The sequence below is a fragment of the Oncorhynchus clarkii genome, chromosome 1 (genome assembly GCF_045791955.1).
Source record: "Oncorhynchus clarkii lewisi isolate Uvic-CL-2024 chromosome 1, UVic_Ocla_1.0, whole genome shotgun sequence".
Lineage (NCBI taxonomy): Eukaryota > Metazoa > Chordata > Actinopteri > Salmoniformes > Salmonidae > Oncorhynchus > Oncorhynchus clarkii.
The window spans coordinates 11,341,269-11,369,256 of NC_092147.1; the positions used below are offsets into that span (position 1 = coordinate 11,341,269).

Sequence of the window (27,988 nt, forward strand, 5' to 3'; positions counted from 1 at the left end):
CCCAAGTCATTAGACTGCTGAACAGCTTCCACCGCCAAGTCATTAAACTGCTGAACAGCTTCCACCCCCAAGTCATTAGACTGCTGAACAGCTTCTACCCCCAAGTCATTAGACTGCTGAACAGCTTCTACACCCAAGTCATTAGACTGCTGAACAGCTTCTACACCCAAGTCATTAGACTGCTGAACAGCTTCTACCCCCAAGTCATAAAACTGCTGAACAGCTTCTACCCCCAAGTCATTAGACTGCTGAACAGCTTCCACCCCCATATCATTAGACTGCTGAACAGCTTCCACCGCCAAGTCATTAAACTGCTGAACAGCTTCCACCCCCAAGTCATTAGACTGCTGAACAGCTTCTACCCCCAAGTCATTAGATTGCTGAACAGCTTCTACACCCAAGTCATTAGACTGCTGAACAGCTTCTACACCCAAGTCATTAGACTGCTGAACAGCTTCTACACCCAAGTCATTAGACTGCTGAACAGCTTCTACCCCCAAGTCATAAAACTGCTGAACAGCTTCTACCCCCAAGTCATTAGACTGCTGAACAGCTTCCACCCCCAAGTCATTAGACTGCTGAACAGCTTCCACCGCCAAGTCATTAAACTGCTGAACAGCTTCCACCCCCAAGTCATTAGACTGCTGAACAGCTTCTACCCCCAAGTCATTAGACTGCTGAACAGCTTCCACCGCCAAGTCATTAAACTGCTGAACAGCTTCCACCCCCAAGTCATTAGACTGCTGAACAGCTTCTACCCCCAAGTCATTAGACTGCTGAACAGCTTCTACACCCAAGTCATTAGACTGCTGAACAGCTTCTACACCCAAGTCATTAGACTGCTGAACAGCTTCTACACCCAAGTCATTAGACTGCTGAACAGCTTCTACACCCAAGTCATTAGACTGCTGAACAGCTTCTACACCCAAGTCATAAAACTGCTGAACAGCTTCTACCCCCAAGTCATTAGACTGCTGAACAGCTTCCACCCCCAAGTCATTAGACTGCTGAACAGCTTCCACCGCCAAGTCATTAAACTGCTGAACAGCTTCCACCCCCAAGTCATTAAACTGCTGAACAGCTTCCACCCCCAAGTCATTAGACTGCTGAACAGTCTTATAATCGAATATCTACCTGTACTATTTGCATTGACCTGGACTCAACCCATACACTCACTCATACTACACCGACACTCCAATACACACACACACACACACACACACACACACACACACACACACACACACACACACACACACACACACACACACACACACACACACACACACACACACACACACACACTACATACACTGACTCATACTACACCGACACTCCAATACACACACACACACACACTCACATACACTCACTCATACTACACCGACACTCCAATACACACACATACACTCACATACACACACACTACATACACTCACTCATACTACACCGACACTCCAATACACACACACACACACACACACACACACACTCACATACACACACACACTACATACACACACACACACACTCACACTACATACACTCACACACTCAAAACACATTCATGCATATTGACGCCACACATACACACGCACACACACACACACTACATACACTGACTCATACTACACCGACACTCCAATACACACACACACACACACTCACATACACTCACTCATACTACACCGACACTCCAATACACACACATACACTCACATACACACACACTACATACACTCACTCATACTACACCGACACTCCAATACACACATACACTCACATACACACACACTACATACACACACACTACATACACTCACATACACACACACACACTCACATACACACACACTACATACACTCACTCATACTACACCGACACTCCAATACACACACACACACACACACACACACACACATACACACACACTACATACACTCACACATACTACACCGACACTCCAATACACACATACACACACACACACTCACATACACACACACTACATACACTCACTCATACTACACCGACACTCCAATACACACACACACACACACACACACACACACACACACACACACACACACACACACACACACACACACACACACACACACACACTACATACACTCACTCATACTACACCGACACTCCAATACACACACACACACACACTCACATACACTCACTCATACTACACCGACACTCCAATACACACACATACACTCACATACACACACACTACATACACTCACTCATACTACACCGACACTCCAATACACACATACACTCACATACACACACTACATACACACACACTACATACACTCACATACACACACACACACTCACATACACACACACTACATACACTCACCCATACTACACCGACACTCCAATACACACACACACACATACACACACACTACATTCACTCACACATACTACACCGACACTCCAATACACACATACACACACACACACTCACATACACACACACTACATACACTCACTCATACTACACCGACACTCCAATACACACACACACACACACACACACACACTCACATACACACACACACTACATACACACACACACACTCACACTACATACACTCACACACACAAAACACATTCATGCATATTGACGCCACACATACACACGCACAGACACACTTCCACACTCTGTTAATTATCTAGCCTGATTGTTTTTACTTTTTCCCTTACCCTTACCTACATGTACATATTACCTCAATTACCTACACCAACTCGTTCCTCCGCACATTGACGCTCTTACCTGTACACCTTGTATAAAGTCTCATTATTGTTATTTTATTTCCTTTTTGATTTAATTAATTCTTCTTACTTTTTAACGTTGTTGGGAAAGGGCTCGTGAGTAAGCATTTCACGGTCAAGTTTACACCTGTTCTATTCTGCACCTGTGACAAATAAAATGACATTTTGATTGTATTTAATTTGATCTGTTTTCTTCAAGCTGACTACTAGCATCTATTGAGTTGTAATGTCTCATACATTTATTAATGTCAAAATCATCTTAAAGTTTCTACAAAATGAGTTTTGCAGTGACACGATTCGAAAGGAAGGCTACAGCTAAACCTTTCCCTTTTACTGTTAGCGATTCCCAAATTATTATTTTGGTTCCAGTGATTCGATTCAATGCGATTTAACCGAACCCCACCTACAACATCATTCAATTCGTCAAAAATAATTGTTTAAAAATCATAGTTCATGTGAATTAAATTAATTGCTATTTATTTAGTTTTTATTGAATATTTTGAGAAATGTGTTATAGGGTTATATAATAAATATAATAAATTATACTTGTATGGCCTAAACAAGATTAATAGGGGAGGTTTTTGTGATGCGTGTCCTAAATCTTCTTTCATGTGCAATGACGCACCTGGCCTCTCTGCCGCACCTGGTCTCTCTGCTGCACCTGGCCTCTCTGCTGCACCTGGCCTCTCTGCCGCACCTGGCCTCTCTGCCGCACCTGGCCTCTCAGCCGCACCTGGCCTCTCTGCCGCACCTGGCCTCTCTGCTGCACCTGGCCTCTCTGCCGCACCTGGCCTCTCTGCCGCACCTGGCCTCTCCGCCGCACCTGGCCTCTCCGCCGCACCTGGCCTCTCCGCCGCACCTGGCCTCTCCACCACATCTGTCCTCTCCGCCGCACCTGGCCTCTCTGCTGCACCTGGCCTCTCCACCACATCTGTCCTCTCCGCCGCACCTGGCCTCTCTGCTGCACCTGGCCTCTCTGCCGCACCTGGCCTCTCCGCCGCACCTGGCCTCTCTGCTGCACCTGGCCTCTCCGCCGCACCTGGCCTCTCCGCCGCACCTGGCCTCTCTGACGCACCTGGCCTCTCCACCACATCTGTCCTCTCCGCCGCACCTGGCCTCTCCGCCGCACCTGGCCTCACCGCCGCACCTGGCCTCTCTGCTGCACCTGGCCTCTCTGCTGCACCTGGCCTCTCTGCCGCACCTGGCCTCTCCGCCGCACCTGGCCTCTCTGACGCACCTGGCCTCTCCACCACATCTGTCCTCTCCGCCGCACCTGGCCTCTCCGCCGCACCTGGCCTCACCGCCGCACCTGGCCTCTCTGCTGCACCTGGCCTCTCTGCTGCACCTGGCCTCTCTGCCGCACCTGGCCTCTCCGCCGCACCTGGCCTCTCTGACGCACCTGGCCTCTCTGCCGCACCTGGCCTCTCTGACGCACCTGGCCTCTCTGCCGCACCTGGCCTCTCCGCCGCACCTGGCCTCTCTGACGCACCTGGCCTCTCTGCCGCACCTGGCCTCTCTGTCGCACCTGGCCTCTCTGACGCACCTGGCCTCTCTGCTGCACCTGGCCTCTCTGCCGCACCTGGCCTCTCTGCTGCACCTGGCCTCTCTGCCGCACCTGGCCTCTCTGACGCACCTGGCCTCTCTGACGCACCTGGCCTCTCTGCTGCACCTGGCCTCTCTGCCGCACCTGGCCTCTCTGCCGCACCTGGCCTCTCAGCCGCACCTGGCCTCTCTGCCGCACCTGGCCTCTCTGACGCACCTGGCCTCTCTGACGCACCTGGCCTCTCTGCCGCACCTGGCCTCTCTGCCGCACCTGGCCTCTCTGCCGCACCTGGCCTCTCTGCCGCACCTGGCCTCTCTGCCGCACCTGGCCTCTCTGCTGCACCTGGCCTCTCTGCTGCACCTGGCCTCTCTGCCGCACCTGGCCTCTCTGCTGCACCTGGCCTCTCTGCTGCACCTGGCCTCTCTGCCGCACCTGGCCTCTCTGCCGCACCTGGCCTCTCTGCCGCACCTGGCCTCTCTGCCGCACCTGGCCTCTCTGCCGCACCTGGCCTCTCTGCCGCACCTGGCCTCTCTGCCGCACCTGGCCTCTCTGCCGCACCTGGCCTCTCTGCTGCACCTGGCCTCTCTGCCGCACCTGGCCTCTCTGCCGCACCTGGCCTCTCCACCACATCTGTCCTCTCCGCCGCACCTGGCCTCTCCGCCGCACCTGGCCTCTCCGCTGCACCTGGCCTCTCCGCTGCACCTGGCCTCTCCGCTGCACCTGGCCTCTCCACCACATCTGTCCTCTCCGCTGCACCTGGCCTCTCTGCTGCCCATCAGCTATTCCTCCATGTTCTTGTGGATTTATATAGAATATTGATGCAGATTTTAATGATTTTATGTGTGATATGATTGTTAGTTAACCTATGGCAGATTATCCACCTACCACTATTGTCACTATGGATAGAGGGCAGTTCACTGTATAGGAAACACGCAGAAAAGCATAGTTCAAAAACACCTTGATATGTGATGCGCATACAAGCAGACAAGGACATTTGGTTATATGGAAGAAATTATATAGTCAAATCTGTAAATTTGGCAATGTAAACCCCTGGAAAAAACCCTCCCCTATTTTGGACATTTCAAACTGTCCCTCAGATCCACTGAGCAGACAACCCTAAAACTAGGCAGCGACATTTAAGAGTAGATTTATGGGTCCAATATTCCCTGCTAAGACTGCTGTCAGGTGAGTGAGGAGAGTCTGGACCAAAGGAAATGTGAGCCACACAGAGTGGGTTCCAAATGAGGACTCGGAGGCTTAGGTGAAGTGTTCAGCTGTTTTGTCAAGTTCTACATTCACTCAACACATCCTCACATTGCATTGGTTCCCCTTATTATCCGGCTATATTTAACTTCTTTGCAACCGTCAAAATTACTTCAGGAGCCGTGTCTTGAAAATGATCTGTTCTAGATACAGCAAACACAGGTGGTTGTTGGCACCTTAATTGGGGAGGACGGGCTCTGATGCCATTCCATTAGTTCTGTTCCGGCCATTATTACGAGCCGTCCTCCCCCAGCAGCCTCCACTGACAGCAAGGCATTTTTATCTTTCATTTGATATCTTTCTCACCTGCACATGCTGAACTGGGTGTCAATCCAATACTCCCTCTGTCTCTGTCCTTCTCACTCTAAACACTGTCGCACTCTCTGAAATACTCTATACTCCCCCCCTCTCTCAACTTCTCTGTCTCTTAACCTCTCCTTCTCTCTCTAAACACTGTCACGCTCTCTGAAATACTCTATACTCCCCCCTCTCTCAACTTCTCTGTCTCTTAACCTCTCCTTCTCACTCTAAACACTGTCGCACTCTCTGAAATACTCTATACCCCCCCCTCTCTCAACTTCTCTGTCTCTTAACCTCTCCTTCTCTCTCTAAACACTGTCACACTCTCTGAAATACTCTATACTCCCCCCTCTCTCAACTTCTCTGTCTCTTAACCTCTCCTTCTCTCTCTAAACACTGTCACACTCTCTGAAATACTCTATACTCCCCCCCTCTCTCAACTTCTCTGTCTCTTAACCTTTCCTTCTCTCTCTAAACACTGTCACGCTCTCTGAAATACTCTATACTCCCCCCCTCTCTCAACTTCTCTGTCTCATAACCTCTACTTCTCTCTCTAAACACTGTTGCACTCTCTGAAATACTCTATACTCCCCCCCTCTCTCAACTTCTCTGTCTCATAACCTCTCCTTCTCACTCTAAACACTGTCGCACTCTCTGAAATACTCTATACTCCCCCCCTCTCTCAACTTCTCTGTCTCTTAACCTCTCCTTCTCTCTCTAAACACTGTCACACTCTCTGAAATACTCTATACTCCCCCCCTCTCTGAACTTCTCTGTCTCTTAACCTCTCCTTCTCTCTCTAAACACTGTCACGCTCTCTGAAATACTCTATACTCCCCCCCTCTCTCAACTTCTCTGTCTCTGTCCTTCTCACTCTAAACACTGTCACACTCTCTGAAATACTCTATACTCCCCCCCCTCTCTCAACTTCTCTGTCTCATAACCTCTCCTTCTCACTCTAAACACTGTCGCACTCTCTGAAATACTCTATACTCCCCCCCTCTCTCAACTTCTCTGTCTCTTAATCTCTCCTTCTCTCTCTAAACACTGTCACACTCTCTGAAATACTCTATACTCCCCCCTCTCTCAACTTCTCTGTCTCTTAACCTCTCCTTCTCACTCTAAACACTGTCACACTCTCTGAAATACTCTATACTCCCCCCCTCTCTCAACTTCTCTGTCTATTAACCTCGCCTTCTCTCTCTAAACACTGTCACACTCTCTGAAATACTCTATACTCCCCCCCTCTCTCAACTTCTCTGTCTCTTAACCTCTCCTTCTCTCTCTAAACACTGTCACACTCTCTGAAATGCTCTATACTCCCCCCCTCTCTCAACTTCTCTGTCTCTTAACCTCTCCTTCTCTCTCTAAACACTGTCACGCTCTCTGAAATACTCTATACCCCCCCCCTCTCTCAACTTCTCTGTCTCTTAACCTCTCCTTCTCTCTCTAAACACTGTCACACTCTCTGAAATACTCTATACTCCCCCCCTCTCTCAACTTCTCTGTCTCTTAACCTCTCATTCTCTCTCTAAACACTGTCACACTCTCTGAAATGCTCTATACTCCCCCCCCTCTCTCAACTTCTCTGTCTCTTAACCTCTCCTTCTCTCTCTAAACACTGTCACGCTCTCTGAAATACTCTATACTCCCCCCCTCTCTCAACTTCTCTGTCTCTTAACCTCTCCTTCTCTCTCTAAACACTGTCACACTCTCTGAAATACTCTATACTCCCCCCCTCTCTCAACTTCTCTGTCTCTTAACCTCTCCTTCTCTCTCTAAACACTGTCACGCTCTCTGAAATACTCTATACTCCCCCCCTCTCTCAACTTCTCTGTCTCATAACCTCTCCTTCTCACTCTAAACACTGTCGCACTCTCTGAAATACTCTATACTCCCCCCCTCTCTCAACTTCTCTGTCTCTTAACCTCGCCTTCTCTCTCTAAACACTGTCACACTCTCTGAAATACTCTATACTCCCCCCCTCTCTCAACTTCTCTGTCTCTTAACCTCTCCTTCTCTCTCTAAACACTGTCACACTCTATGAAATGCTCTATACTCCCCCCTCTCTCGACTTCTCTGTCTCTTAACTTCTCCTTCTCTCTCTAAACACTGTCACGCTCTCTGAAATACTCTATACTCCCCCCCTCTCTCAACTTCTCTGTCTCTTAACCTCTCCTTCTCTCTCTAAACACTGTCACACTCTCTGAAATACTCTATACTCCCCCCCTCTCTCAACTTCTCTGTCTCTTAACCTCTCCTTCTCTCTCTAAACACTGTCACATTCTCTGAAATACTCTATACTCCCCCCCTCTCTCAACTTCTCTGTCTCTTAACCTCTCATTCTCTCTCTAAACACTGTCACGCTCTCTGAAATACTCTATACTCCCCCCTCTCTCAACTTCTCTGTCTCTTAACCTCTCCTTCTCTCTCTAAACACTGTCACACTCTCTGAAATACTCTATACTCCCCCCCTCTCTCAACTTCTCTGTCTCTCTAACTGTCACTCTCTCTCAAACCCTCTGTACCCTCTCTCTCTCTCTCTCTCTCTCTCTCTCTCTCTCTCTCTCTCTCTCTCTCTTTCTCTCGCTCTCTCTCTCTCTCTCTCATGTTCTCTGTTTCTCTCTCCCTCTCTCTCTCTCCCTCTCTCTTTTTCTCTCGCTCTCTCTCTCTCTTTCTCTCGCTCTCTCTCTCCCTCTCTTTCTCTTTCTCTCGCTCTCTCTCTCTCTCTCTCTCTCTCTCTCTCTCTCTCTCTCTCTCACTCTCTCTCGTGTTCTCTGTTTCTCTCTCTCTCCCTCTCTCTCTCCCTCTCTCTCGCTCTCTTTCTCTCGCTCTCTCTCTCTCTCTCTCTCCCTCTCATGTTTTCTGTCTCTTGAACTGTCAATTATTATTATTTGACCCCCTGCTCATCATCTATGAACTTTGAACATCTTGAAAAATGATCTGGCCTTAATGGCCATATACTGTTATAATCTCCACCCAGCACAGCCAGAAGAGGACTGACCACCCCTCAGAGCCTGGTTCCTCTCTAGGTTTCTTCCTAGTTTCCTGTCTTTCTTGGGAGTTTTTCCTAGCCACTATGATTCTACGTCTGCATTGCTTGCTCTTTAGGGTTTTAGGCTTTGTTTCTGTATAAGCACTTTGTGACATCAGTGTATGAAACGTGGTTTTGTAAATACATTTGATTGACTAAATAATCTGTAATTGTGGTGAGCAAGAAATAATGTCAATGCCTGGAAAAGAATGTGGCCTTAAAAATGTCCGCTCTACATACTTCATTTCTATGTTCAACACTTCATAAAGTCTACATATTTAATTTCTATGTTCAACACTTCATAGAGTCTACATATAAAATGTGTGTGTTCAACAATGCATTGGCAAAAGATAGGGAAGGCATGGGCACTAAAGATTATGGCCAGGATTGAATCCAATCGAGCTATGTTGGCAGAGTGCCATTTTAAAATTTTAAGGTCATTTCTGATTTAGATGACATATGCAGCACTTAGTATGAATGCAGTCTCCATGATTAAACAACCTGGCCTCAGGACAATTTGTAGGATAGTATACATCCTCCCTTTAATATGATATGTTACGTTGCGTTATGAACGGAATAGCAGTCAGAGGACGTATATCATCATGTTTTACCCAGTGGTACCATATCATACAAATTGAATGAATTAAATTATTTTACATCCTGAAGACAGTTTTATTGCTTCTTTAATCAGAACAACCGTTTCCAGCTGTGCTAACATAATTGCAAAAGGGTTTTCTAATGATCAATTAGCCTTTTAAAATTATAAACTTGGATTAACTAACGCAACGTGCCATTGGAACACAGGAGTGATGGTTGCTGATAATGGGCCTCTATGACCCCAAACTTTTGAACAGTAGTGTATACCGTACCAATCAAAAGTTTAGACCCACCTACTTAGTCAAGTGTTTTTCTTTATTTTTACTATTTTCTAAGTTGTAGAATAATGTTGAAGACATCAAAACTATGAAATAACACATATGGAATTATGTAGTGACCCAAAAAATGTTAAACAAATATATTTTATATTTGAGATTCTTCAAAGTAGCCACCCTTTGTCTTGATGACAGCTTTGCACACTCTTGGCATACTCTCAACCAGCTTCATGAGGTAGTCACCTGGAATGCATTGCAATTAACAGGTGTGCTTTGTTAAAAGTTAATTTAACAAGGCACATTGTTTAACACTTTTTTGGTTACTACATGATTCCATATGTGTTATTTCATAGTTTTGATGTCTTCACTATTATTCTACATTGTAGAAAATAATACAAATAAGAAAAACACTTGAATGAGTGGGTAATGGCAGAGAGTTTAGAGTACTGTTTTGCTTTGACCAGCTGTCTCAATGCTTTCCTCTAATGTGACAATTGTCAAATCCAGCCAACATGTTGAGGTTGGCCCCACCTGGGTTTTATATGGTCTTCATGGGTTTTAACTGGGCAAGGGCTCTAAATGGATATCGTAGCTGGTACCAAGTTGGGTTTATTTTGGGCCAGACATGGACAAACCCATGTGGGTTATAGTGTCAGTCCCGAAATGACCTGGATAATTTTTTCATGGGCTGTGAGTGGGCAAACTGGTGTGATTTCTTTCAGAAATAATGATTGGGACCAAATCGGGTTAACCATTTGGGTCACAAACAGGCAAACCCATGTGGGCTATAAACAAATCAGATATATTTGGTTTGAATATGGTCATGGACTGTCTATGGGAATCAATTGGGCATAACAACTGGGTCATAAATGGGAAACACCCATGTGGGCTAAAACACAGGTCCTAATTGGGCCCTTTACCAATTTGTAATGGGCTGTAAGTGGGCTACCTGGTGTGAATATGGTCCGGAACTGTCTTATGTAACCATGCCAAATGTAACATATTATACTAATTTGAGTGTCCCGGATTTGAGTTTATTATGTTATGTCTAGTATATGAGACCAGGCTGTTCCACCCTCCACTGCATACAGGTAGGCTGTATGATTCTGCTTGCTCTGGAGTCCAGAGAAGTGAAATGTGTCTCCAGTTTCTAAGAGTAGCAAATAGATTTTAAGACGTATCTGCATTGAGCTCTGGTGAGAAAACTACAGTGGCGAACTTAAGTTCTGTGCAATCATACAACAAAACAGCACATTAGGCAGATTAAACATTCTATGAGCAAGAAACAGTGTGCTAACAACAAAACAGGACCAAACCAGTTAAGGGCGTACACAGCTTTGTTTCTACCAGAAAACAGAAAGTAGACAAACTGCATTGCATTGATGAGCAGGGTCAAGGTATAACTTGCTGTAAGTGAAACTAAAGTTGAGCATTAAGCTTTGTAACTGGGAGCCCTAGCTTCTCTGAAACCTCACTATAGAACCCTGTGGGATAATCTAAGAACAGAAATAACATTCAGATACAAAGCATCGGGTAAGTAGAGAGAGATATGGGTCCAGTTTTTCAAAAGTTATCTGATCGGATTTCGGCAATCGGATAGGATTAAATGTTGGAATTGGGTTTTTCCAAAACTGTAAAAAAAGAGACCTCTGGATAGGGATTCGACTTTGGGTATCCAAATCTGACCTTGAATCAGGATGAAATGTCATTTCAAAACTCAAAGGTAGTGATACGGATAGTTTTGATGGTGAAAATCAGGATTATCTTGGTCCCACTGGAAGGGTGGATTCAGGGTGGATTTAGACAGGTGGATTTAGACAGGTGGATTTAGACAGGTGGAAGGCACAACAACCAAGAACTGTCATTGTAACTAAGGTTTAAAAAACGTTCTTACAATTAAAAACCAAAGGTTCATTATGTTAAATTGACCGCAGTATAAGTATTAGTTGTTATATTGAGAAGCGTAAAAAAAAAATGCATCTAATTGCTTATAAGTGATATGCAGGCTATATTTTGAATCTAGGAACCTTTATTCATGTAATTTACTCATCTCTGTTTCCCTATGACAGTGTAGAAGTAGTACCACCACCTGTCCAGTAGATGGCAAGGTGTAGGTCTGTTCAAAGCACTGACAATCCTGATACTGTAATCTTGATATTGTGGGATCTGGATCAGAATGATTCTGTCTGATTATTTTCTTAAAAAATGGCTCAAAAACAACCACATTGATCTGATCCTGTGTAGGAAAAGAGAGGATTACATTTTGAAAAACTGGCCCCTGAGAAAGATAAATGTAATCTCAGCCCTATTTCGGTTCATTCAGTTATGATAATTTCCTTGTTTGATACGAGGCATACTTTCTATATGTAATTGTAAAGTTATTCTGTGTATTACTATCAATTGTCTGAAGCGTACTACTACTGTATTTATGTCAAATTGACTAAATTAAAGCTGATAATATTTGTGATCAAGATCAATCCAATGATAGGAAATCCATCACATTTGTAAAACTGCTAAAACCATGTTTAAAGATTGGTTAAACTTGCATTTGTCTCATAACTTGAAAGTTTAAAGTATCGATAATTGACTAAACGCATTAAATGTTTCCTAGTTTCACCTTTGGTCTCTGTCTAGATATGGCCACCCCCAGCAGTCTCCTGTCTGAAGATCAGTTACAGTGCTTTATCTGTCTGGATGTCTTCACTGAGCCAGTCACCACTTCATGTGGTGCAAGGCCTGTATCAGCAGGTACTGGGATAGCGCTGGCTTCTGCCAGTGTCCAATGTGTAACGAGAAATTCAACAGGAGACCTGAGCTTCACATCAACACAACATTGAGAGAAGTTGTAGAGAATTTAAAAATAAAGTCCATAGTTCAAAATGAGTCCCTTGCCATACCGGGAGAGGTATCCTGTGAAGTCTGCACTGGGAGGAAGTTCAAGGCCCTGAAATCCTGCTTAGTGTGCCTAGTCTCTTATTGTGAGACTCACCTGGAGCCTCATCAGAGAGTCCCGGCGTTAAGGAAACACAAGTTGATTGACCCTGTTGAGAACCTGGAAGACAGGATGTGTAAGAAGCACGAGAGACCTCTGGAACTGTTCTGTAGGACTGACCAGACGTGTGTTTGTCAATTCTGCACTGAAACAGACCACAAAGCTCATAATACTGTCCCTCTATAGGAAGAGTGTGGAGAGAGGAAGGTTAAACTGGGGAAAACTGAGGCAGACGTGCAGCAGATGATCCAGGAGAGACTGCAGAAGGTTCAGGAGATCAAACACTCAGTAGAGCTCAGCAAGAAAGACACAAGGAGAGAGATATCAGGCAGTGTACAGGTCTTCACTGATCTGGTGCGCTCCATTGAGAGAAGCCAGGGTGAGCTCATTGAAGTGATTGAGGAGAAGCAGAAAGCAACAGAGAGGCGGGCTGAATGGCTCATTAAAGAGCTGGAGCAGGAAATCACTGAGCTAAAGGGAAGCACTGACCTGGAGCAGCTCTTACACACTGAGGACCACCTCCACCTCCTCCAGAGCTTCCCAACCCTGTGCTCCCCTCCACACACCCAGGACTGGTCTGAGATAAGTGTTCACAGTAATCTGTGTGTGGGGACCTTGATGAGAGCTGTGTTTCAGCTGGACGAAACACTGAATAAAGAGATGGAGAAGCTACCTGAAGTCAAACTGAAGAGGATGAAGAGGATGCAGCAGTATGAAGTGAATATAACTCTGGATCCTGATACAGCACATCCTGAACTTATCCTTTCTGAAGATGGGAAACAAGTGAGACATGGAGAGACACAAAGAAATCTCCCTGACAACCCAGACAGGTTTGAAAGAGTTGTTAATGTCCTAGGAAAGGATGGCTTCTCGTCAGGGAGATTTTGTTATGAGGTGACGGTCAAGGGGAAGATTGAGTGGGATTTAGGAGTGGCCAGTGAGTCCATCAACAGGAAGGGTCCGATCACACTGAGCCCTAAGAATGGATACTGGGCTGTGTGGCTGAGGAATGGAAATGAGTACAAGGCTCTTGGTGACCCCCGTGTCTTGCTATCCCTGAAAGAGAAGCCCCAGAAGGTGGGGGTGTTTGTGGATTTTGAGGAGGGTCAAGTCTCCTTCTACGATGTAGAGGCCAGGTCTCATATCTACTCTTTCACTGGCTGCACCTTCACTGAGAAACTCTATCCATACTTTAGCCCCTGTTTTAATGATGGTGTTAACTCTGCCCCTCTGATCATCTCTCCTGTCAATAACACAGACTGATGAACAAGTCTCAGATGTGTTGTTGGAATGGGAACAAATCAGTAAATTAAAGGAACATTTTAATTTAAAAAAAAATTAAATCTACTTCATACTCATAATCTCCAGCACCACCCCAACATCAACATATGTGAAAATGGCGCATTTCTATGTTTTGTCATAAAAAAAGATTGTCAACCAATTAGTAGACAGTTAGTAGGCAATGGTTAAATTGGTTAAAATCACGATGCACACCAATGATGATGAATATGAAGTTGAACATTTTTTAAATGTCCCTTTTAAGTCAAGTTTCATACTACATGTTTAATTTCCATTAAACTGTATCCTTGAGATCTTAGAATCTGAAAATGAAGGTTATTCAATTCTAATGTATTCTCTGTCTCTGTAGTCCTATTAAAAGCAAATGTTTGTATTTACTGAAGGAAAACCATCAAATTAAATGATCTTAAATAAAAAGCAATTCCGCCTACTGTAGATCGCTTCGATTATTATTACCTACCCAAAAAGCTCACAATTGACATTTTGGTTCGATATATCATAAAATCAGCTTAGCTGAAATGTATCAACCTGTTGTATTGTGTAGGCCTATCCACAAGCTTAGTTCGAATGTGTCCTGGGGGAGTCAGGTGATTTATTAATACACCTCTTTATACAATCAGTTGCTCCAGTGTCCATCAGCTCATCAGCTGTTAGCCAGGAACTAGATCCCGCTTCAATGGATCACTCTTTAAAGGGACAGGGTAGCCTTTTTCTCTACCACTCCACGGAAAGAGTGCCTTTTTCTCTACCACTCCACGGAAAGAGTGCCTTTTTCTCTACCACTACACAGAAAGAGTGCCTTTTTCTCTACCACTACACAGAAAGAGTGCCTTTTTCTCTACCACTACACAGAAAGAGTGCCTTTTTCTCTACCACTACACAGAAAGAGTGCCTTTTTCTCTACCACTACACAGAAAGAGTGCCTTTTTCTCTACCACTACACAGAAAGAGTGCCTTTTCCTCTACCACTCCACAGAAAGAGTGCCTTTTTCTCTACCACTACACAGAAAGAGTGCCTTGTTCTGCCCACGAACAAGGCAGTTAACCCACTGTTCCTAGGCCGTCATTGAAAATAAGAATTTGTTCTTAACTGACTAGCCTAGTTAAATAAAGGTAAAATAAAATAAATAAATAACCTGTCATAATATGGTCATAATACTGTTGTGACATAGAAAGATCTGAGTGTGATATATCAGAATACTCTCTGATGCAGACAGGTCAAATTGGGGGCTGTTTTCCTACAACGACTGGATGACTTGGAGATTATCCTGTCGGTAGAGTTTCACTGGACTGGGAGGGGCTCTGGGACACATGGCACTGTCCATCAACGTGAGGGAGAAAACAATTCTAAAGAGATAGGGCTTGCTTTGTCCAGACTTCTGGACTAGGGAACCCCACAGATAAACACCACATGGATTGTCAAACTTACAATGCTATTCAGACATGTTTGCCATACCGGGTAGGGGTGGGAGTAGTGGGAGGAGCTAGGTGTGTGATGGAGAAGTGTGGGCGGGACTCATCCAGCTCTTTGTCCTCTAAGTAGATTTTATATTTGCGACGCTTGATTCCACTGTTATATTTGAAGAATTTTATGTTTAGCACCCTGTATCACCCTGAGCCATCCATCCCGCTATTCAGAGGTCATTGGGAAGTTTTTACCTAATGTGGTGTTACTGGGGGATACAATAATTACAGATGTATCCTCTCAATGACTAGGCCATAGACACTCCAATGGCAGTGTTCTCAGTGACAACAATACACACCTCACAGGAGAATGGAGACCAGTTATGCAGGAGGAAAATTGAGCTAACGAGTGATAGCCCATTGAAATGGGAGCTTAATATAATTTAATCTCTCATGACCTTTCAACTGTGGCTGCCGTGGCAACTTCCCATGGGTCTTCCATATTTGATCCCTCTAAACTATGCTTCTAGGAAGAATGACACATATGGGTCAGCAATGCAAACACAGAGTGTGAATGAACCACATCAGTCATGGAGTGAACCACATCAGTCATGGAGTGAACCACATCAGTCATGGTGTGAACCACATCAGTCATGGAGTGAACCACATCAGTCATGGAGTGAACCACATCAGTCATGGAGTGAACCACATCAGTCATGGAGTGAACCACATCAGTCATGGAGTGATCCACATCAGTCATGGAGTGAACCTCATCAGTCATGGTGTGAACCACATCAGTCATGGAATGAACCTCATCAGTCATGGAGTGAACCACATCAGTCATGGAGTGAACCACATCAGTCATGGAGTGAACCACATCAGTCATGGAGTGAACCACATCAGTCATGGAGTGAACCACATCAGTCATGGTGTGAACCACATCAGTCATGGAGTGAACCACATCAGTCATGGTGTGAACCACATCAGTCATGGAATGAACCACATCAGTCATGGTGTGAACCACATCAGTCATGGTGTGAACCACATCAGTCATGGAGTGAACCACATCAGTCATGGAGTGAACCACATCAGTCATGGAATGAACCTCATCAGTCATGGTGTGAACCACATCAGTCATGGAGTGAACCACATCAGTCATGGAGTGAACCACATAAGTCATGGAGTGAACCACATCAGTCATGGAGTGAACCACATCAGTCATGGAGTGAACCACATCAGTCATGGAATGAACCTAATCAGACATGGAGTGAACCACATCAGTCATGGAGTGAACCACATCAGTCATGGAGTGAACCACATCAGTCATGGTGTGAACCACATCAGTCATGGAGTGAACCACATCAGTCATGGAGTGAACCACATCAGTCATGGAGTGAACCACATCAGTCATGGAGTGAACCTCATCAGTCATGGTGTGAACCACATCAGTCATGGAATGAACCTCATCAGTCATGGAGTGAACCACATCAGTCATGGAGTGAACCACATCAGTCATGGAGTGAACCACATCAGTCATGGAGTGAACCACATCAGTCATGGAGTGAACCACATCAGTCATGGAATGAACCTCATCAGTCATGGTGTGAACCACATCAGTCATGGAGTGAACCACATCAGTCATGGAGTGAACCACATCAGTCATGGAGTGAACCACATCAGTCATGGAGTGAACCACATCAGTCATGGAATGAACCTCATCAGACATGGAGTGAACCACATCAGTCATGGAGTGAACCACATCAGTCATGGAGTGAACCACATCAGTCATGGTGTGAACCACATCAGTCATGGAGTGATCCACATCAGTCATGGAGTGAACCACATCAGTCATGGTGTGAACCACATCAGTCATGGAGTGAACCACATCAGTCATGGTGTGAACCACATCAGTCATGGAGTGAACCACATCAGACATGGAGTGAACCACATCAGTCATGGAGTGAACCACATCAGTCATGGAGTGATCCACATCAGTCATGGAGTGAACCACATCAGTCATGGAGTGAACCACATCAGTCATGGAGTGGAGACACTGACAGGAAAGGGGTTTGGTGTGAGGGGTGGGTCAAATTAGAATAGTGATCCATGTCATTTAGGCTGCAGACTTAGGAAAGAGGGATTTTCTTTTGATGAGTGCAGATCATTTGACTTGTATTATACTAGAGGCATACCCATTTGCCTTTACCATGCCAAAGCCAGCTCTCCCTGGGTCTCTGCTTCCTGTTTCCCCGAAAGAGTTGCAAGAAACAGGTACAAACTCCAATGTATTTGTTGGTCAGAGGAGAGCTGACATAAGCACAAACGGGAGAACCATCCAGCATGTGTACCATATTTGAACCACACTAGTGATGCTAGACAGAAGTTGCATCACAGCAGTAAAGCCAAGGCTATCATGGCGTGTATAATGACACTGGTCTATTTTGGAGGACAGTGTGAGAGGAGAGATATGTCAGCTGCTCAGCATTAGGCTTTACCAAAGCAGAAAAAAAGAGAGAGGTCTGCTGGCTGACTGTCCTCTCCGGGGGGATCGACAGATAGGCTAGCCCTCCAACCTGGGAATTCTCTCTCCTGCCAAACGTTTGTTGTTAATCTTGCGGGATTTGGGGGAAAAGAAGACAAGAGTCGGATATACCTTTCATGACGGACTGACATTTTTTGGTAGCATTTGTCTGCTTTTTTGTCCCGCTGAAAGTGATATTTCAGTTCGGATACTGAGAGGACGTGAGAAGAAATACATGTTCCCAGAATACAGATAACCAGGTTTAAGGTGGGTACACCACAGCAGGTGTTCTAGTTATCTTTGTGACTTGAATAATATGTCATTGCATTACAAGAGATCAATGCACTATAGTTTTTTTTCTGCCACTTACCGATTTGCATCAAAAAATTGTTAATGATTGGAGAACATAATGCTCATAGTTCTGAGAATTGTGACGTAACAGGTGTTCACATAATTTTTTTGTGTGTACAATTTTAAAGCTGTTTAACATTGTAATCTATTGGCTGTTCTGCTCTCTGTTCCTGCAGTGACAGATTGTCAGTATGTCATCCAGCATTTACTACAGTAGACTGAATAACGCCAGACAGTTGCCCATTTGGTCAATGTGAATGTGATCTAGTTGTTTAGATTTTTACATTAGTCTCACCTCCTATGGAAAATGACAGTCCCGGGTGGGATATGCAAAATTAGATGCATGATTAATTAGATACTCTCTACAAAGCTGTTTGGATACCTAAATTATGTGAAGTGACTTTGTCTGAGCTCCTTTTGTTGATAACTTTATTGGGATTTGTTGACATAACATATGGTCTGTAAAACAGTGCTGTCTGAGATTGAGAATGTGTCTGTATTTCTGTACAGCACCATATGACGTGGCAGGGCATTTGATGTTCTGCCTTAGATGGAAGGTGCCCCCCCCCCCCCCCCTGGAATCACTTACTGCCTTATTTCCCCATTACAGTGCCTTGCAAAAGTATTCATCCCCTTGGTGTTTATTTGTTGCATTACAACCTGTAATTTAAATCGATTTTTATTTGGATTTCATGTAATGGACATACACAAATTAGTCCAAATTGGTGAAGTGAAATAAAAAAAATGTGTTTGTTACAAAACAATTATAAAAAAATTATATTTTTTAAATGGTTTGCATATGTATTCACCCCCTTTGTTATAAAGCCTCTAAATAAGATCTGGTGCAACCAATTACCTTCAGAAGTCACATAATTAGTTAAATAAAGTCCACCTGTGTGCAATCAAAGTGTCACATGATCTCAGTATATATACACCTGTTCTGAAAGGCCCCAGAGTCAGCAACAAGACTAAGCAAGGGGCACCACCAAGCAAGGAACACCATGAAGACCAAGGAGCTCTCCAAAGAGGTCAGGGATAAAGTTGTGAAGAAGTACAGAACAGGGCTGGGTTATAAAAAATATACGGAACTTTGAACATCCCACGGAGCACCATTAAATCCATTATTAAAAAACGGAAAAAATATGGCACCACAATAAAACTGCCAAGAGAGGGCCGCCCACCAAAACTCACGGACCAGGCAAGGACGGCATTAATCAGAGGCAACAAAGAGACCAAAGATAACCCTGAAAGAGCTGAAAAGCTCAACAGCGGAATGGAGTAACTGTCCATAGAAACATTTTAAGCCGTACACTCCACAGAGCTGGGCTTTACGGAGGAGTGGTCAGAAAAAAGCCATTGCTTAAAAAAAACAAACACATTTGGTGTTCGTCAAAAGGCATGTGTGAGACTCCCCAAACATATAATAGAAGGTTCTCTGGTCAGATGAGACTAAAATGTAGCTTTTTGGCCATCAAGGAAAATGTTATGTCTGGCGCAAACCCAACACCTCTCATCACCCAGAGAACACCATCCCCACAGTGAAGCATGGTGGTGGCAGCATTATGCTGTGGCGATGTTTTTCATCGGCAGGGGCTGGGAAACTGGTCAGAATTGAGGGAATGATGGATGGCGCTAAATACATGGAAATTCTTGAGGGAAACCTGTTTCAGTCTTCCAGAGATTTGAGACTGGGACGAAGGTTCACCTTCCAGCACGACAATGATCCTAAGCATACTGCTAAAGCAACACTCGAGTGGTTTAAGGGAAAACATTTAAATGTCTTGGAATGGCCTAGTCAAAGCCCAGACCTCAATCCAATTGAGAATCTGTGGTATGACTTAAAGATTGCTGTACACCAGCGGAACCCATCCAACTTGAAGGAGGTGGAGCAGTTTTGCCTTGAAGAATGGGCAAAAATCACAGTGGCTAGATGTGCCAAGCTTATAGAGACATAACCCAAGAGACTGGCAGCTGTAATTGCTGCAAATGGTGTCTCTACAAAGTATTGACTTTGGGGGGGGTGAATAGTTATGCACGCTCAAGTTTTCAGTTTTTTCTGTGGCTTATTTCTTGTTTGTTTCACAATAAAAAATATTTTGTATCTTCAAAGTGGTAGACATGTTGTGTCAATCAAATGATACCAACCCCCCAAAATCTATTTTAATTCCAGGTTGTAAGGCAACAAAATATAAAAAATGGGGGTGACTACTTTCGCACGCCACTGTAAAGTAGAGGTAAATTGTTGTGCCACATGCATTGCATGTGCTTGTGCACAAATACTTGTTTTGGTCTATGCATCACTGTGTCTTCTCCTATTGGAGAAGTTGCAGATGTTGTTGAGAGGTACTGATACCTGTTATTTTCTACATCTATGCGACTGTCTTTACTCTACACAACGCAGACTGAAACCCATTACAAAATAGGAAAAATGCCAAGGGGGGTGAATACCTTCACAAGCCACTGTAGTTGGTGGAGCCTCAATAACCCCTCGATTCCATTAATTTATATGTTATTGTGGTTTTCCTATTGGGTTGTGTCACTTAGCTCTATGATTGACAGCTCTTGTTTGTCAAACTCATTCCATGGAGGGCCTAGTGTCTGCTGTTTTTTTCCTTTTTTCTTTCAGTTAAGACCTAGACAACCGGGTGAGGGGAGTTCCTGACTAAGATCTAGACAACCAGGTGAGGGGAGTTCCTAACTAAGACCTAGACAACCATGTGAGGGGAGTTCCTAACTAAGACCTAGACAACCAGGTGAGGGGAGTTCCTGACTAAGACCTAGACAACCAGGTGAGGGGAGTTTCTGACTAAGATCTAGACAACCAGGTGAGGGGAGTTCCTTACTAAGATCCAGACAACTAGATGAGGGGAGTTCCTTACTAAGATCTAGACACCCAGGTGAGGGGAGTTCCATACTAAGACCTAGACAACCAGGTGAGGGGTGTTCCTTACTAATCAATTACCTTAATTCATCATTAAAGTACAAGGGAGGAGCGAAAAAACGCATATACTCAGCCCTCAGAATGAGTTTGACACGTGATCTAACCCATTGTGAGGTTAATGGATCCTCTTTTCTCATCACTAGCAAACATACTTTACATGCAGACTGCTGAGTCTATTTTAGAGAAGCTGAGCTCAGGCAAGTATTGAGGTGTCAGAGATTACTTCATTATACAGGCCCAGCCACGCCACATCCAAGTTTAACCATATTAAAGTATTGCTCTTGGGTTCTGGCCACATTGGTCCTCCATTTTAACACATGTCAATGAGAATGACAGAGTGGAGAGGTTATTTACAAGTCAACATGAAAATGTTCTTGACTTATAGCATGTTTTAAAAGATGTATCAAACTGTATAGTTTTAGCCCTAGGGACAACCTAGGGATACGGACAAGGGGAAAGCCAATCAGAAGTGGCTGAGGCCATCCCTCCTGACAGACCATGGGAGATAGGTCTGGGAGAAAACTAGCTGCTGCAAGTAAGACCTCTACTCCATAGCACACATTATATTCAGTTACTTTTCTTCACCTTTGTGTTTCCTTCTAATTTATTCAATATTCAATGACCCAATATATAAATATGAAAAGGTTTCAACAAGTGTGTGTGTTTTACTTCCTGACCGTCTGTCTGCAGAGAGACAGACCCAGCTACTGGTGGTGAAGGGTCTGGAGGATGTGGAGGTGTGTGAGAGCGAGGGTTGCTCCTTCGAGGTGACCCTCAACCTGTCCTACATAGATGGCACGTGGACCAAGGACGGGGTCAAGCTCAAGTCCAAGCCTACCTGTCGCATCACTGCCCATCGGAATAAACACACTCTCACCTTCACCCGGGTCACCGTAGGAGACACTGGCCTGTTCTCCTTCCACACTGATGGTGCCCAAAGCTGTATTCAAACCTCAGGTCAACTCATTGTCATAGGTAATATTATGACAGGACACAACAGAGGAGTAATGCAAAGTACAGGGACAATTATTATAGTTTAATTATTCTGTAATAGCTTGGATGTCAAGTTAGTGAGAAGATATCGAGCTAATAAGGCTAATGGCTTGGCCTAGAAACAACATCAATTTATAGATAAATCACAGTACAGATCACAGATACATCAGTACGTATTCAGATCAAACCCCATACTGGATCTCTAGGTAATGTCGGACACTGTCTGTCTGTCTGTCTGTCTGTCTGTCTGTCTGTCTGTCTGTCTGTCTGTCTGTCTGTCTGCGGTTGTCTGCCAGCCAGAGACATCCAGATCGTGCAGGAATTGGAGGACGAGGAAGTGACTGAGAGGCAGAGTGTGACCTTCCTATGCGAGGTCAACTATGAGAATGTGGACGGGCGCTGGTACAGAGACAACACCAGGGTCAAACACGGAGACAACGTTAAGATCAGCCATGAGGGTGAGCATGGGACACAACTGAGCCTAGTCATGGACATGTGTCTACAGGTCAGGATTCTACTGATGAAACATATTGAAACGTATTTCTGTCTGAATACAGGTAAAACTCACACCATGTGCTTCAAGTCTGTAAGGCCAGCAAATGCTGGGGAGATCAAGTTCACTGCAGACAGGGTCTCCTCCTATGCAATTCTCACAGTAAAAGGTAAACAACAGCTATTTTGAGATTCAACAATATCAATGCTCCTCAGTGACTCAAAATGCTTCATGTTCACTAAACAATCGTTCAATGTTACTGCTGTCTCCACAGAGCTGCCTGTGCAGATAGTGAAGCCTCTGAGAGTGAAGATTGCTATGTACAAACACAAAGGCCTGCTGGAGTGCCAAGTGTCGCGGGCCAACGCCCAGGTCAGGTGGTTCAAGAACAGGAATGAGATCCAGCCCAGCCAGAAGCACCAGATTGTCAGCGATGACATCTACAGGCAGCTCCACATCCACGACGTGGCCTCATCTGATGAGGACACCTACACCTGTGATGCTGGTGATGACAAGACATCCTGTCAGCTGTTAGTGGAGGGTGAGACGCTCACACTCATTGTGATTAGTTCTGACTTATTATTAACAGTTCCAGTGTTACATATATTCCTAATATTAAAAGTTAATAAACAGTTTATAAGCCAATCTTCATACAAAGTGTGTGTGTGTGTCCCTTCTTACTTACAATCGATGAATCACCAAAACACCACATTCAATCAAATGTACTGTATCCACAATGAAGTAATCCAACTATCTATCTCACTCCCTTCCTGGAGTGTACCCTTTCTCTCTGCCATTTACTCTGTTTCTCTGGACGTGAAGATACTGATGGAGTGTGTGCTCCCTATGCGTGCAGAGCAGTCTATCAGCATAGTGCGGGGACTGAGGTCCCTGGAGGTGACGGAGCCCAGGGAGGCCTTGTTCCAGGTGGAGATCAGCCTGCGGGCGGGGAGACCCCCCAAGTGGACCCTGGATGGAGAGGTCCTGGTGGAGGGGCCTAAAGTGAGCATAGACCGGGAAGGGACCATGCACACCCTCTGCTTCAGCAGCACAGACAGCTCTATGACCGGCCCTGTGCAGTTCAACGCCGGGAAGAGCCGCTCTGCCGCACAGCTCACTGTGAAGGGTAAGGTAGTTCATTGATTATCACTAAGTGAACGTTGGAACGAAACCCTGCTTACTGTTGACAGTGGCCTTCCAGGCTCTGGGCTAGATCACTGTATTGCTAGAGGTCTGTACAGGACAGTATTACGGTATATCATTATTCATCTCTGTATCTTCCCAGAGCGCCCTCTAAAGGTGGTCCAGCCCATGCCAGACGTGGAGGCTAAAGAGAACAGCTCGGTCACGCTGAGCTGTCAATTTGCCCCCTCCCCCAGGGTGGTACGCTGGTACAGGGGCCGCACCGCCCTGCAAACGTCCAGCAAGTACAGCATGAAGACGGAGAAGAGCCAGGCAGAGCTGACCATCCAGGGTCTCAAGGAGACCGACACCGGCCAGTACAGCTGCATGGCTGGAGGGTCAAAGAGCACGGCTAAGGTCACTGTGGAGGGTGAGGAAGATGTATAAAAGAGGAATACAAGTGTTTTTATTAGACAAAGCTTCAATGTTCAGATGCTTAATCATGGAAATTAATTGCAGCTTCATGCTTGATTTAGTCTTTATATACCTTCAAAGTACTGTATGCTGTGTTTAATCTACACCGTGTTGAACAGTAGATATTACCACAAACCAACCCTGACACCATGGATATGAGCTATTTATATTTGTTTCAGTGCGAAGGCTTAAGATCGTAAGGCACCTGGAGCACGTAGAAGTGGAGGAGAATAGCAACGCCACATTCACCTGTGAGCTCAACTATGTGGTCGCCAATGTGCAGTGGCTCCTGAACGACAACCGTCTTAACGCCAACTCCGTCACCAGGATCCAAAACATGGGCACCATCCACAGCCTCACCATCAAAATGCTCCGCCCCCAGGATAGCAGAGTCACGTTTCAAGCCGGCCTGCTCACCGAGTCCACCTCCCTCAAGGTCAAAGGTGAGCCTTGTACAGTTGTCAATTCTCACTTGTGAGCAGCCACTGCAAGAGAAATTGAGAAACTAGTGTAATGCTTGTGGTTGTACGCGTCCAGTCAGTACTGTCTTAGCCTTAAAGCACAGTGTCTGAAACTTACAGAGATCTAATTTGAAAATAAGGCAAAATCTGCTAGACTTGATTTTGACTGAGACTTGATGTCTGATGTCCTTCAGGAAGGCTGTGGAGGTCATGACATTTTGTCAGCCGGTGATTGTCAAGCAAATTACTGCCAGTCTCACGGTAATTGACCGTTAATTAACATAAACACATTTAGCATCTCTTGGCTTCCACTCATAGCCTTCAAGCCACTGATGCAGACCTTCAGAACATCTACATTTTAAAAAGTCGAATAAATCCATGTAATATAGCCTACACCAACACAATAAATCCATGTAATATCGCCTACACCAACACAATAAATCCATTATTTATTTTAGACAGGTCTAAAGAAGCATGATATGAAGAAAATGTAGTCTATTTCAGAAGAACAGAATAGCATACTCTGAGTTGTCCTTATGTGAGGTCCTTATGTGGCTATGCCAAATGGCTGTGGGCTACACTAGTTCATTTAGCAGACAAGATTTGCTTAGAATTCCATGGCATTATTTTATATTATTTTATAGTGTGAAGAATACAATTGACCATAGCTGAATAAAATAGAAAGGATATTTTCTTCAAATGATTTGAGGGACTGCTCACATGCATTCTGTGTTGAGAGGTTAATACAAAGAGACGGGTCCTTCTATATGCTTCATTTAGATTGACTTATGTAACTATAGTTGTGATACAAACTTTGGCCTGTATGTTTTGATGTTTAATACATTCTAACGCTTCGAACACACCGACAGCATCATTGCATTTTTGGTACACCAGAATTACATTAATTTCCAATGAAACGCTGGGTTTGCCTTGCAGTATTGCGTTGCAGAGGCAGTCGCTGTTCGTTCGGTGTGGTGCATACGATGCATCAAACTGTATGCGTAGATGGCTTGACAGAAATGGTAGCAGAAGGGGAATGTTGAACGTTTGTTGCATGCATATCCAGATGATGCTGTGTGTAATTTTGCGCAATGACGCTGTCGGTGTGTTTGAAGCGTGATGAGACTCTAATGATGATTGTATGAAGTTGTATGAAAGGCATGAGCTCTGCTTTGTTTTTTTGCACAGGCTGTACACACTTCATCAGTCTCTCATTCACAATTTGACAAGCACTTGATAATGCCTCAAATTTCCCGGCGGTATCCCCTTTGTGTGGAGGTAATGCCCCCTAAAATACATGCCTTTTGCAGCCAGTGACCTTTGTGCCCTTGGGCTGAATATAATAATTATAATCCCCTTCTCCCGGTTGCGTGCGTCCTTATCCAATTCCGAGGCACATATTGAAGATATTGGAAGAACTGTACACATTTACTTTTCATCAGCCAACAAGACGAGTAGGCCTAACGAACAGCAAAAGTACTAGCCTATGTGAATCTACTATCTCCCATAGTACAAAAGTTGACCTATTCTGTGAGATAAATAAATATTCCAAACATAGTCTGGGACAGATGTGGGATGCGATAGATCCCAAATTAATACCACCACTAGCATAGAAACAAATTAAGCACTGAGGCTGACACAACAGATCATAACGTTTAGCTGAAAATGTTGATAAACTATTAGGCTACTTCTTCACATAAGCGAAGCAATGCGCACATGGCAGTAGGCTATACGCGCAAATGTTCTATTAGCAGGAAAACGCCATTCAAAAGTGAGATGCTATTAAGCATGAAATGCTTTTAAAGGTGAATTTTTATGGTGAAAATGAACTTTCCAAAATTTGAAACATGGTCCTGCATATGTATGCCAGTTAGGTTCTACACCTGTTGTAAAGCGGATTAATGTGCTTAATTTTTAGAAGTTATTTGGCCACTTTCGTTGTGATACGAACCTTATCAAAAACATATTGGCTTATGGGCTAGGCTACATGAGGTGTGCGACTATGATATGAAAAAGTCGCAGAAAATAGTCATGCGTTTCTTGCCTTACTGCACACAAGCTGGGAATCATTCACAAGTGATAGGCTAATATTGTCCCCATCAGACTATTGTTGATTTAATCTTGTCTTTACCATATACTAAATAATACATGTGCGAAATTTGTTTTGATTTAGAATGGACCATTATCATGCACCTGTCTCAAGACAGGGGCAGCGGGAAAAAATGCACGTCATCTATGCACTTAAATAGCGAATGGGGGACACTTATCCCCTGGTTAATTTTCATGCCAGCCAGGTAGGCTATACTCCTGTTGAAAAGAGAAGCATTGTGCTTAATATTAGAAAAGTTGAGAAATAAATATAGTAGGCCTAGCCTATAGAAAGCTGATGGCACCCTCCTCTTTTAATAGAGCCCGCAGCTGCATAGCCTATAGAAATGTTGCGCAACATGACCTCATGGACTCTCATGAAGTGTTTGATTAGATTTTCGATTCCATTTGCATTGATGTCAGAGTGATGAGAAGGACAATAGAGTGCTGAGTACCAGGGAGTTAGCAAGTTTGGGAGGCTACTAATGACCATCAGCAGCATCACAGCTTGGAGAAGCCTAATTACCATGACTAAACGGTCACGTGGAATTTGACTGCCATCATGACTCGTAACCGCCGGTGTGGCGATAATGCGGTCACTGTAACAGGCCTATCCTTCAGTAACTTTAGACAAGCAAGAGATAAAGGAGCCACTGATGCTTGGAAGAATGTGAACGATTAGATCGGGAACTAATGTATTTGTTTAATTTATCCTCCAGAAAAGCCAGCGGTGTTCCTGAGGTCTCTAGAAGACATGTCAGGGGAGGAGGAGGGGAAGGTGTGTCTGCAGTGCGAGACCTCTAAGGAAATGGTCACCCCCATCTGGAGGAAGGATGGTATGGTCCTGGCCAGCAGTGACAAACATGAGCTGCTCAAGTTTGGGAAGTCCTTAGCGCTCATCATCCACAGTCTGAGTAAGGATGATGCAGGCCACTATAGCTGTGACCTGGGCACCAGCCAGACCAAGGCCAAGGTCACTGTACATGGTATGTATGGTCCAGATCATCAACAAGGTCTGGTCCAAACAATTATTGGAA

General features: G+C 44.6%; 2 protein-coding genes and 1 pseudogene across 2 annotated transcripts in view; all 3 read left to right on the plus strand.

Annotated features, from left to right (window-relative positions):
- The first annotated feature begins 12,436 nt into the window (after nt 1-12,436).
- LOC139421809 (E3 ubiquitin-protein ligase TRIM39-like) lies at nt 12,437-14,067 on the plus strand (annotated as a pseudogene).
- Nucleotides 14,068-16,081: 2,014 nt separating this feature from the next.
- Nucleotides 16,082-17,602, plus strand: LOC139364463 (suprabasin-like). Its single transcript, XM_071104975.1, has one exon. It carries the CDS (start codon nt 16,082-16,084, stop codon nt 17,600-17,602), a length of 1,521 nt encoding a protein of 506 aa, XP_070961076.1.
- A 417-nt stretch (nt 17,603-18,019) lies between these two features.
- LOC139372480 (obscurin-like) overlaps nt 18,020-27,988 on the plus strand; it is a 54,147-nt gene continuing 44,178 nt past the window's right edge. Inside the window, exons 1-10 of the mRNA XM_071116146.1 lie at nt 18,020-18,295; nt 21,737-21,855; nt 22,011-22,295; nt 22,610-22,771; nt 22,871-22,975; nt 23,081-23,347; nt 23,663-23,932; nt 24,092-24,358; nt 24,582-24,845; nt 27,671-27,937. Coding sequence (XP_070972247.1) covers nt 21,819-21,855; nt 22,011-22,295; nt 22,610-22,771; nt 22,871-22,975; nt 23,081-23,347; nt 23,663-23,932; nt 24,092-24,358; nt 24,582-24,845; nt 27,671-27,937 — 1,924 coding nt within the window. The 5' untranslated portion in view covers nt 18,020-18,295; nt 21,737-21,818. The remainder of the gene's footprint in view (nt 18,296-21,736; nt 21,856-22,010; nt 22,296-22,609; nt 22,772-22,870; nt 22,976-23,080; nt 23,348-23,662; nt 23,933-24,091; nt 24,359-24,581; nt 24,846-27,670; nt 27,938-27,988) is intronic.

What these genes read in the sequence shown, in the direction of transcription:
- LOC139364463 (XM_071104975.1), top strand. Translation starts at nt 16,082, where the DNA reads ATGAACCACATCAGTCATGGAGTGAACCACATCAGTCATGGAGTGAAC.